The sequence below is a fragment of the Mobula birostris genome, chromosome 3 (assembly GCF_030028105.1).
Source record: "Mobula birostris isolate sMobBir1 chromosome 3, sMobBir1.hap1, whole genome shotgun sequence".
NCBI classification, from domain to species: domain Eukaryota; kingdom Metazoa; phylum Chordata; class Chondrichthyes; order Myliobatiformes; family Myliobatidae; genus Mobula; species Mobula birostris.
The window spans coordinates 181,840,778-181,853,130 of NC_092372.1; the positions used below are offsets into that span (position 1 = coordinate 181,840,778).

At 41.9% G+C, this 12,353-nt stretch overlaps 1 protein-coding gene across 4 annotated transcripts in view; it reads left to right on the forward strand.

Moving 5' to 3' along the window:
• The first annotated feature begins 11,528 nt into the window (after positions 1 to 11,528).
• LOC140194765 (signal transducing adapter molecule 1-like) overlaps positions 11,529 to 12,353 on the forward strand; it is an 89,164-nt gene continuing 88,339 nt past the window's right edge. For 3 of the 4 annotated variants that reach the window (XM_072252036.1, XM_072252037.1, XM_072252038.1), the window contains exon 1: positions 11,529 to 11,869. In XM_072252036.1, coding sequence (XP_072108137.1) covers positions 11,830 to 11,869 — 40 coding nt within the window. In that variant the 5' untranslated portion in view covers positions 11,529 to 11,829. The remainder of the gene's footprint in view (positions 11,870 to 12,353) is intronic. The other variant, XM_072252039.1, reaches the window with a different exon arrangement.

Consider the following 12,353-nt stretch of genomic DNA (forward strand, 5'->3'; position numbering starts at 1 on the left):
CTGCTTGCTTCATAATGGCACTTACACGCTGAGCCGGACAGGTCCCCCAAAATAATTTGAAGTTGCTGACCCTCTCCACCTCTGATGAGGACTGGCTGATGGACCTCTGGTTTTCCTCTCCTGATGTCACTAATCAGCTTCTTAGTCTTGCTGATATTAAATAAGACGTTGTTGTTATGGCAGTACTCAACCAGATTTTCAGTCTCCCTCCTGTATGCTGATTCATCACCACCTTTGATACAGCCTACTACAGTGGTGGCATCAGCAAAGCTGAATATAGCATTGGAGCTGTGCTTAGCCACACACTCATAAGTGTAATGCGAGTAGAGCAGAGCTCTAAGCACAGCTCCAATGCCATATTAAACTTTGTACCTTGTGGTGCACCTGTGCTAATGTGGGTTTGACCCTACCTGTACCTCAGGTTTTACCAGCTTGAGCTGGGAAAAAAGTAAAAATAATATGATAATAACCCATGAGAGATTTTCTGTCCCCCATCAGGCTCGTCCCCAGGTGGCAGGAGAAAGCTTTGCAGATATGCAGGCAGGTGGACCAAAACAGCAACAAATCTGTCTGTACCCATATTGGGCGTTGCTCTGGTCAGCATCTGTTCTCCATATTGGGGCGGCTGGAACCAAAACCCGACTGCAGGTATAAAAAGCAATACCCTTTCACCTTAGACATGGAGAGATGTCGATGGAACACCCACTGCCTGGGGGTCGCCTGGGCAAGCCTGAAGCTGGAACTGAGCATACAGTATGCAAACCGCTAGTGTTTGCACTGCTGAATAGGCGGGCAGGCACTGTGAAACCCGAAAAAGATACTGCCAGCACTCAAAGTAGCCCACCAACACCACAGGCTGCAAATGCTGCTGGTGTTTCTCAAGGGAGCAGTCCACTAACAACTGAGGTGACTCAGACATGCATGAAATGGTCATTAGAAGTAAACATATTCATAATGTGAGTATACTACTGAGTAAAGGAACTTGAGACTGATATGACAGCATAGAGGGACAAACTTCATTAACAGTTTATTGCACAATATTCTTTCATGCACGTGAGCACGTGGCCAAGTAGTTAAGGCATTGGACTCGCAAACTGAAGGTTGTGAGTTCGAGCCCCAGACGAGGCAGCGTGTTGTGTCCTTGAGCAAGGCACCTAACCACACAGTGCTCTGCGACGACACTGGTGCCAAGTTGTATCGGCCCTTGCCCTTCCCTTGGACAACATTCGTGTCATGGAGAGGGGAGACTTGCAGCATGGGCAATTGCTGGTCTTCCATACAACCTTGCCCAGGCCTGCACCCTGGAGAGTGAAGACTTTCCAGGCGCAGATCCATGGTCTCGCAAGACTAACGGAGATAAATTTCATGCAGGTAAATTCCTTCAACATCTGATGAAGCATTGGCGTACTATAATCACCCTATCAATTAACAATAAAAAAGAACAATAACCATTATCAAAATAAACCGAGGCATTTACCACGGCGACTCTATAAGTCCACTACGCTCCTTCATCAGTAAAGATGAAGCAATTCATTCAAATAGTAGAACTATTTTCAAAAGATATAAACATGAACTTTGGACTAGATAAGTGCAGAACATTGAGCAAAACCGAAGGTGCAACAGAGCTAACACAATACAAAACAGAGCAGCAAGGTACCATAAAACCAATGGATGAATATGAAACATAGAGGTATCTGGTACATCAACAAGCAAAGAAAATAGATCATAGTGTGATATGGGGAAAACTTTCAAAAGCATTTACTTAAAGGCTTAAGAAAATCTGCTAACCAGAGCTCAATAGTAAAAGTATAACAAAGGCAATAAACACTTCAGCTATACACATATTAACATATTCTTTTGGCGTAATATCTTGGTCTGAAACCAATCTGGAAAATTTACAGAGAAAAATAAGAATTGAAATGACCAATTTTAGAAAACACTATGTACAATTGAATGTGCTTAGATTAACACGACTTAGATAGAATGAGGAAGAGGAATAACAGACATAAACAGATAAAACTTCTAATGATAAATTTTCATCAATGAAAACAGGATTCAGCACTTCATGCAAGCATATGCATATTCTGATAAGAAATGTACATATCTAAATTTAAATGAGTGCGCAACCCAGAAAAATGAAGATATTATCATTAGAGAAGAAAAAGTTAACCAATGGAAGAGCATGACCCTCCATGGAAAATATCCCAATGAGTTGAGCAGATGAGATGTCAACGAGGAAGTGTTGAGTGCCTGGCTCAGACTTGGAGACCGCTTCTCAGAAACAAAAGGGATCATTGTGACAATACAGGATCAGGTGGTTAACACACAAAAAAAATCAAAAATATATAATAAAAGTTGATAAATGCAGAAAGTACCAAGAGAAATGAGAAACAATTCAAAACATTACAGGATCCTGTCGCAGTTTAACTTTATCTGATTACTTACACAGGCACAATCAAGTGACAAACATCATTCAGCAAAATCTTGCTTTAAAATACAAACTCATAAAAGAAACCATACCTTACTATAAATACAAGCCTGATCCAGTTTTAAAGTCACAAATTAAATTACAACCGACCTGTTATTACAGATAAAACACTCCATAGTAATCATCCGGATATAATAATGCAGGAAAAACAAGAAAGAGCAACTTACTTAATAGATTTAGTCATTCCAAACACACATAATGCACAGAAATCAATAAGTGAAAAAAAAACAGAAATATGCTGAAATAAAAGAGGAAATTTAAAGACTATGGAAAATGAACAGAGTGTGGCAGCTCGCCCACACGGCAAGCGAACCGGCTCCAGCAGTTACGGGCGAGTCCGCAGCCAGCGGCAACCGAGAGGGCTCTGAGTGCGGGGCAGACTTCGGCCCAGTAGCCAATGACACTTCGGCCTCCAAAGAGCAGGGGAGGCTGGGAGTGGGCACTTAAGCGCGCACGGATTAAAACAGTAAACAGTTCAACCAGACCCTGCTTGACTCAATATGTTGCTTTCACTCGTTGTGTATCAGCGCGACTACAAGGGTATACATTGTCTTAAGAGTATTATCTACAAATGGTATCATCCCATAGTCACTACACAATAGCATTAAACAATTCGGCCAACACAGCACTATTTATGTAAATCTTCAGAGAGCCACAATAGTAAACATCACTAGAATAGTCCAAAAGTTCTGAGCAATTGAGGAACGATTGTGCTTGGCTATGCCCATACTTCAGGTTTTACCAGCTTGAGCTGAGAAAAATAAAAATAATAATAATTAATAAGCAATAAGTATTAAGAGCATGAGATGAAGAGTTCTTGAAAGTGAGTCATAGGCTGTGGGAACATTTCAATGATGGGGTAAGTGAAATTGAGTGGTTATCTTCTTTGGTTCAAGAGCCTGACAGTTGAGAGGTAATAACTGTCCCTAAATGTGGTGGTGTGTCCTGAGGCTCCTGTACCTTCTTCCTGATGGCAGCAGTGAGAAAAGGGCATTACCTGGGTGATGGGGTCCCTGTGATGGATGCTGCTTTCCTGTGACAACGTCAGTATAGATATGCTCAAAGGTGGGGAGGAAAAGTACTGGAGAAAAGGTAACTCTTATGGGAATGACATTTGTAACAGTGAAATACAACAACCAACAAGCTCTCTCTCAATATCGCAAAAACAAAGGAGCTGGTTGTGGACTACCAGAGGGATGGAGACAGGCTAACCCCTATTGACATCAATGGATCTGGGGTTGAGGGGGTGAACAGCTTTAAGTTCCTCGCTATAAACATCACTGAGGATCTCACGTGGTCACAGCAGTGCCTCTTTCACCTCAGACGGTTGAAGAAGTTTGGTATGGTGCTCTAAATTCTAAGAACTTTCTACAGGGGCACAATTGAGAGCATCCTGACTGACTGCATCACTGTCTGGTATGGGAACTGTACTTCCCTCAAACGCAGGACTCTATAGAGAGTGGTGCGGACAGCCCAGCACATCTGTAGATGTGAACGTCCCACTATTCAGGACATTTACAGAGACAGGTGTGTAAAAAGGGCCTGAAGGATCACTGGAGTCCTGAGTCACCCCAACCATGAACTGTTCCAGCTGCTACCATTCGGGAAATGGTACCGCAGCATAAAAGCCAGGACGAAGAGGCTCCGTCACAGCTTCTTCCACCAGGCTATCAGACTGCTTAATTCATGCTGATGCAAATGTATTTCTATGTTATATGGACTATCCTGTTGTACATAATATTTATTATAAATTACTATAATTGCACATCTAGATGGAGACATAACGTAAAGATTTTTACTCCTCATGTATATGAAGGATGTGAGCAAGAAAGTCAATTCAATTCAAGTGAAGCCACATTGGGCTTGTACGTGGAAAAACAGGAGGGCCAGCATTGTGGGGCCATGATTGGCTGATACAACTTCAGCTTGATTGGTGATCCATCAATTATTTGCATTCCACATCTCTGCAATTGAGTTAACTGAAAGTGAATTAAGCAAGGTACTGGATGATGCCAGTGTTCAAGAATGGCACTGGAAAACTCAAACATATCAAGCATAAAATAGGGTTAAAGGAAAATGCCACACCTAAATTTTGCAAAGCTTGTTTGGTACCTTATACCATTCATGATAATGTAGCCAGTGAGCTAGATCGCATATAGGCTGAAGGAATTCTTTCTAACGTTGAGTGGAGTCTATAGGCAACACCATTGGTCCCTCTAGCTGAGAAGAATAGGTCTATCAGAATATGTGGTGATTTTAAGGTCTCCATCAACCCAGTAATGAAAGTAGATCAATACCCTCTTCGCAGGACATTAGATATCTTTGCAAACCTTTCCGGAGGGAAACAATTCAGCAAAGTGGACTTAGCAGAGTTGGAAGAAGAACCCAAAGTGTTTCTCACCATTAACACTCACAAAGGGTTTTATCGCTATAATAGTCTTATTTTTGAAGAAGTATCTGCGCCTGCACTCTGGCAGAAAGCTATGGACCAGCTGCTGCAAGGTATTGACGCTGAAGGATTACACAAGTGTGCTGAGAAAATTTCTGCAGTGGCGGATGCCCCAAAGCCAAAGGATATGTCTAGTTGCAGTCCTTTTTAGGATTATTCAATTACTTTAACATGTTCCTGAGAAACCTGGGTACTGTATTCCATCCCTTGGACGCCTTGCCACAGGTATGGAAGAAATGGCAATAGGGAAAGCAGTGTGAGGTGTCTTTCTGAAAGGTAAGGGAAATTATGATATCAAATGTGATCAAAAGTGGATACCCAGAAGGATTAAGGACAAAACTGGACCTCTGTCCTGCACAGTGGAGATTGTGTCTGATTTCATCTGGAGATGACACATCAATCAGTTTAAGTAAGCAGAGTCAATCGTTAGAGAAGAAAGGTGTCCAGAGCTGTCAGAACCACTTCCTGCAGTCCCAGATTTAACCCCTACAATCACCACAGAGGAGTCCTCAGAGCATGAGATTGTTTCACAGCCCCCATCCTCACCTGCCAAGCAGAGTGATCCCTCTTGTCAGGAAAGACATTATCCCACAAGAGTAAGTAATCCTTCACAACAATTAAATTTTTAGGCCTGAATGGGGAAATTTAAATTTTACTTTGCTCTGGATGTCTGTATAATAGTTGCATTACATTGTCGAAATGCATTCTATATTGAGTTGGAGTTTATAGCTAAGCAGGAAGGTGTGTTGTGTATTTAATATTTCAGTAGTATTTGTGTAATTGTAAATATATTGTTTGATTTAGCAAACTTTTTGCTTACATAATTCCTTATGCGTTATATGTCAAGGTATGTGAATGGTATACATCATTACACCTCCACATAAAGCACCTTACTAAAGTAAAGACTAATTGTACACGTTCTCCCAAGCTCCTGTGTTTTACGTTTGTACTGCATAGTCAACAGTATAATAAGGGACTACTTTATGTTTTAGTAACACGTCGTTGAATGCTCTATTAGGCGCATATTGAGCATGCGCTATTAGGTGCGTATTGATCAGTACATGTGTGCCGAGTTCGTTTTCTGCCAGTAAAGAACCATGAACCTTAGCTCCCGTCTCCAGCGTTTTTATTAATAGCATTGTTGTGTAACCAGGCCACATACACAACAAATTGGCGATGAGGTTAATGAATCTACATCTTATCGGAACACTGTGTTTTAGTTGATAACGGCACTCAGAGGAAGAGCACAAGGAATGAGTCAAGGAGCGGGAGAAGGAGGCAGAGCGAGGCCGTGTGTCTGAAAGGAAGCAGGAGCACAGCCGGGGTCAGGAACGTCGGGAGACCAAGAGACACAGTTGGAGCCGCAGCTCATCCAGCCGAGACCACAGCCGGCACTGACCCCTAGGGGCTGAGGGTCTGCCTGCCCCAGAAGGGAAGATAAAAAGGAGTGACACACACGTCTAGATGGAGTGCGCTCGTGGCGCTAGCAAAAAGGACACGTGAGTCAAAAAGAAAACAAGGGGGAAACGGGGTTAAATTAACATAACAAAGATGGCGATGATTGGAACCATTACAGCAATTGATAGTAGCACTGAAGACAGCGCGACTTACATTGAGTGGTGGAATTATATTGTGAGGCTAACTGTGTTAATGATGAAAAGAAAGCCAGCGTCTTACTCGGTATTATGGGAGAAAAAACACACGGGCTGCTATGGTGCTTGTTAACCCCTGAAAACCAGCTGACAAAACATTCAAGCGAATAGTAGACACTCTCCAACAGCATTTAAACCCCAAACCACTGGTCATTGCTGAAAGGTTTAAATTTCACAAATGGAATCAGAGCAAAAATGAAAGCATTTCTGAACATTGTGCTGAATTGCGCAAATTATCAGAACATTGTCAATTTGGAGCTGGTCTATTGGACACATTGAGGGACAGGTTAGTGTGTGGCATGCACTGTGAAACCACACAGAAGAAGCTCCTGGGTCAAAGAGACCTTACATTAGAGAAGGCGCTAAACATTGCAATATCAATGGAAACAGCGGCACAGGGTGCTTCCAAGATACAACAAAAATCTCTGGAATATGCTACGAATAAAATGTCACTGAACAGAAATGAAGGAAAGAAATGTTACTGTTGTGGGAACATGTCACATGACCCTGAGGACTGTTGGTTTAAAGACAAAGAATGCAGAAACTGTGGCAAACAAGGCCACATTGGCAGAGTATACAAAGCTAGTAAACAGCAGAAAAAGGACAAAATACAGAGAAACAAGAAACCCCAGAAAGGAAAACACAATACTGTACACAAAATGGAAGAAAGCAGTTCTGATGAAAACGACTAAGACGAAAGTGAATTGTCTTGTCTGCAACTTCACAGCGTGAAAGAGATAAATGATCGAAGAGTAATAAGGATCACTCCACAAGTGGCAGTCATGAGACTGAAAATGGAGTTGGACACAGGCTCAGCTTTAACAGTGATCTCTGTACACGACTACAAGCGACTGTTTTCTCACATACTTCTGAAACGAACTGAACTACTGCTAAAGACTTACACAGGACAGAAAGTGTGTCCCAGAGGTAAAATTAAAGAGACAGTGACCTATGGAGACAAAACACAGCAGCTGAACTATGTACTGAAAAATGGAGGACCACTGTTGCTGGGATGTGAATGGCTCAGGAAAATCCAGTTGGATTGGCACACCGATAAAGCACTAGATGTGTCAACAAAGGAAGGCAGCTCAGCGGGGAAGACATCTGCAGCTCTCCTCTCACCCATTGTCGACTATTACAATGACGAGGAGGTGCTAGACAGCGTCGACGATGAGGATGAACACAGTATCCATTGCCGCGACTCAGATGAAGATACAGAGAATGCAAGGGAGACAGATATTGCCAATAAGCGGGATGATGAAGACTACCTGGAAGTAAAAGAGCAGATGTACCAGGAGAAATTGACATCTCTCAAAAGACAGCAACAGCAGTTACAGGAAGGCACTTTGCAGGAGTATCAGAAAAGGATGAAGAAACTAGATCAACAATGCAAGGAAAGAATATGAAATGCAGAGCTTTTTCTGCAACTGGAGACAGAACAAATGGAAAGGAGTTAGGTTAAAGAGAAGAAAGCAGCAGTGAAGGAATTTGAAGATAAAAAGATTGAGTTAGAAGAAAAGAAACAGATGATTGAGAATGAGAAGCTAACAATGGAACTCACAGGAGATTCTATGGAGATAAAGCCAATAATGACTAGGAAACTAAGGAAGAGACCTAATGACCCTGTTCCAATTACAGACAAAAGACAAAAACCTGCTGATGAACAGATAATGGAAGTTCTGTGAACTCTTAATAAGCTTAAATCTCCGAAAAGACCAGCATCTCCGTCCTCTCCTGAGCAACTTCCCAGCACTCCTGCTGAATCACCAGCACAAAGATATGAAGCACGAATAGAAGATGGAAAGTTATATTACGATAAGAGATGGTATCATAAAGGTCAGACTATCTATTTGGAATCTAAGAAGAATATGAAGATTGGCTGTGTAATTAGCTCAGTTGGAACAAATGAGATATAGCTAGGGAAGACAAGTGATAGCACAAAGATGCGTATATATCTAGGACAGCTGCACAAAGGAGTCTTCATTATACGTTGGTCACCTGCTACCTAGAACTCTTAGCAAGTTGGAGGCGCACATCTTCTTAACTCCCTATGCTCAGAGGTCAACTTTTCATGACTTTTATATGGAAATCTGTCTTAAAACAAACAAGTTTATTGACAGACTGAAGAGCACACTATTTGAAGACACTTCCTAATGCCATCTCATTTTGATGATTGCACATATTTTTAAGAATAACATTCACCTTTTCACGGATTTCACTTTGTTTTTGTCATCTTTGCAAGATGGAGGTAACTACTCTTTATGGCTGGAACCATGCCAATTTGTGGATTGTTCAATTTATTCCAGACAATAAAGTGAAGACTTATTTACTTCAGTGCCGGAGAATCTAGAGAAGACCCCCAACCCCAAGACTTGAGTTATAAATGGGTCTTAGACCAAAAGTAAAAAAAAAGCTTGTTCTAATTTGATATTATTAAGTTACTTTGTTATAATTTGATATTATTAAGTTACTAAGTAAACAAATGGTAAGCGTTTGTATGTTAAGGGTAAACATATTTGTTTAACATACTGCCCTAGTAAAAAAACAGTTGATACATTATTAAAATAAAAGAGGAGGAGTGTACCGTATAGCCTACAGTATAATCAGGGACTACTTTATGTTTTTGTAACATGTCGTTGAATGCACTATTAGGCGCGTATTGACCTGTACGTGTGTGCCGAGTTCATTTTCTGCCAATAAAGAACCATGAACCTTAGCTCCTGTCTCTAGCGTTTTTATTAATAGCATTGTTGTGTAACCGGGCCACATACACAATGACGTTTGATTAGTTTCTGCAGTCGCGAAGTATAACGGGGATGTCTGATGCAAGTATCAGTCCATGAAGCTCTAGCTTGTGGAGTGAGAGAGCAGAGGATAAAAATTCAAGACAAAAATAGGACAGACCAGGTCAGTGAAAGTGTAAGAGATTCCTAGACTGAAGAAAACATTGGCTGGATAATGGTTGGCAAGAAGATACTGGTAGGACAGTTCCTGCAGAATGTGGGGTGGGGAAAATGTAACAAAATAATTGTGGAAGGTTATGTTATTTATGTTTGTTCTGTACTGTGCTGCTGGAAAAAATATCATTTTTTTCATTGCGTTTATACCCTGGATACATGGTCTGTACATACTGGCTGTGTGGTAAAAAAGGCACGACAGCACCTCTTTCACCTCAAACGGTTGAAGGAGTTTGGTATGGGCCCCCAAATTCTAAGAACTTTCTGTAGGGGCATGATTGAAAGCATCCTGACTGGCTGCATCACTGCCTGGTATGGGAACTGTACTTCTCTCAATCCCAAGACTCTGTAGAGAGTGGTGCGGACAGCCCAGCACATCTGTAGATGTGAACTTCCCACTACTCCAAATGCTAAGAGGCCTGAACAGATTAGATATGGGAAAGTTATTTCCCATGGTACGGGAGTGTAGGACAAGAGGGCGTGACTTCAGGATTGAAGGATCTGTCTGTCTGTATCTTGTTTTATGGCGGTTGGCATCCAGCTTAATGGTGCATTACCGCCACCCTCTGCTCCGGAATGTGCACTAGACATATATTCTAAATCCCTTCATCCAATTGTGCACGCACACACAAACCTACACTTTACCCTCCCATCTTTGACCATCCTAGTACCCTATTCCTGTTTATCCGTCATATCCTATAAAAAACCCCTGTACCCCTTAAAAACGCTAAAAATACCCGGACTTGTGCTCTCTCACCCATGCCCAGCAACCCTTTTAATGTGAATTCCTGCACCCCCAACTCCCTTAATTTAATTCTCATCATCTCTCTCTGTATCCCGTACTTCCTGCAACACAAAACTACATGTTCTACTGACTCCTCTTCCTGACATTCCTCACACAATCCTGTCTGGTGTTCCCCTATCATTTTCAATGTTTTGTTTAATGCACAATGCCCCAGCCTTAACCTAGTCCACACAGTTTCCTCTCTTCTGTTTCCATTACCTATCCTAGGATTGAAGGATGTCCATTTAGAACAGAGATGCAGAGAAATTACTTTAGTCAGATGGCGATAAATCTGTGGAATTCATTGCCATGACTGGCTGTGAAGGCCAAGTCATTGGGTGCATTTAAGGCAGAGATAGATAGGTTCTTGATTAGTGTATGGGGAGAAGGCAGGGGAGTGGGGATGACTGTCAGAATTGGATCAGCCCATGATTGAATAGCGGAGCATACTGGATTGGCCAAATGGCCTACTTCTGCTCCTCATGGAAGATGGGAAGATATTTACTCCTCATGTACATGAAGTATGTAAGTAATAAAGTCAATTCAATGGATATATATAAACACACGCATACACACATATATATACCCATCACAATTAATTTTAATTTGAGTTTGCGGATTGATGTGAGAAAGCATAAACTGAGAATGAGCTAGAAAAAAATTCCTACATAAATTTAGCATCAAGACCGAAATGAAGCATACGAAAAAATAAAGAGGCGGTTTAAACTGAAAGAAATAACAGCGTTAGGCTCCAATGGATAGAATAGGGTTAGGAGAGGAAGGGGCGGGGTAGTCATTGACGAAGTATTTCTCAAAGAGCCAAATGACTCTTCGGGGTCATACATACTGTTTAACTAAAGAGCGATAACTATACAGTAGTTATGTATGAACAGGTGTAATGTTTCAGTGTTGTTCCTTACAATCTGCCTGCTAGAGGAGTTGCACGATTACGTTACTGACTTTGGGCTAGTCAATGGGAAAAATAAATCTGAACAGTGATCATAATACAACGAAATATACAAAAGCACTATTAATTGTTTTGGTAGATACATGTTTGCCGATATCAAATAAATATTGTGTTCCTATGTAACTTTACAGTTTGTGGCCAAAATTTATCATTCCTCTCCCTAACGCGCACTCTTTTCAGGCAGTGCAAGAGGCGCCCTGATTTCCCAACATGCTGTGTTTCCACGAGAGACGTTCTGGATCTGGACAGTGGACAGGGTCGAGGGCTCGCAGTCAATGCTGACGGCTGTGAAACGATGGCTCGGAGCTCACGCCGGCAGTAGCCACGATAGGAGGCGGCTCGGCAATCGCAGTGCTGGCAGAACATCCGGCGGGGGTGAAGCTGCCGCCGTATCCGATCCCCGCGCAGGCGTTGGGAGAGTCCTGGCTGCAGAGTGAATCGGGGGGTCTCAGACGGCGAAACACTCCACGGACGGGCGAGTCCGACTGCAACAAAGTGAACGTACGCGTAGAAGGAGATACGCGCTTCAGAGATGCCTCTCTTTAACGCCAATCCATTCGATCAAGATGTTGGTAAGTGAGTGTGAGGGGGAAATTGTTTCTTCACTAATTGGCAGCGGATAGTGTTTGTTCCAATGCTGTTTTGAAGTCGGTGGTAAGGGTGTACAATGCCCTCCAGGCTTTTGTTATTGAAAGATTCAGGCTTTGTTAACGCTGATACATATAGGCCTTTTGTTTCAGAGGACAGGTCATAATATTGATGAAGTCCTGCTGAATATTTGTGATTTTTTCCTAAATATTCATATTCACCAATCGTAAATCATTTGTGAGGACAGAGTTAATCAAATATAAGATTAAATGGTTTGTTAACTAATCTCAGTTATCAAGTACAACGTGGAACTTTTGCTTTTATGCATTATCAATTTAAAACCTCGTTTAAATTAAAGCCGGCTACTGTTTTCGTAAATGCCGATTGTCCTGTAATTGTCATCAAGATCACAGCGTGACACAGGTTCTCTGTTGGAGGGTGTTAACTGTGTAGAGGAGAAAGTAACTA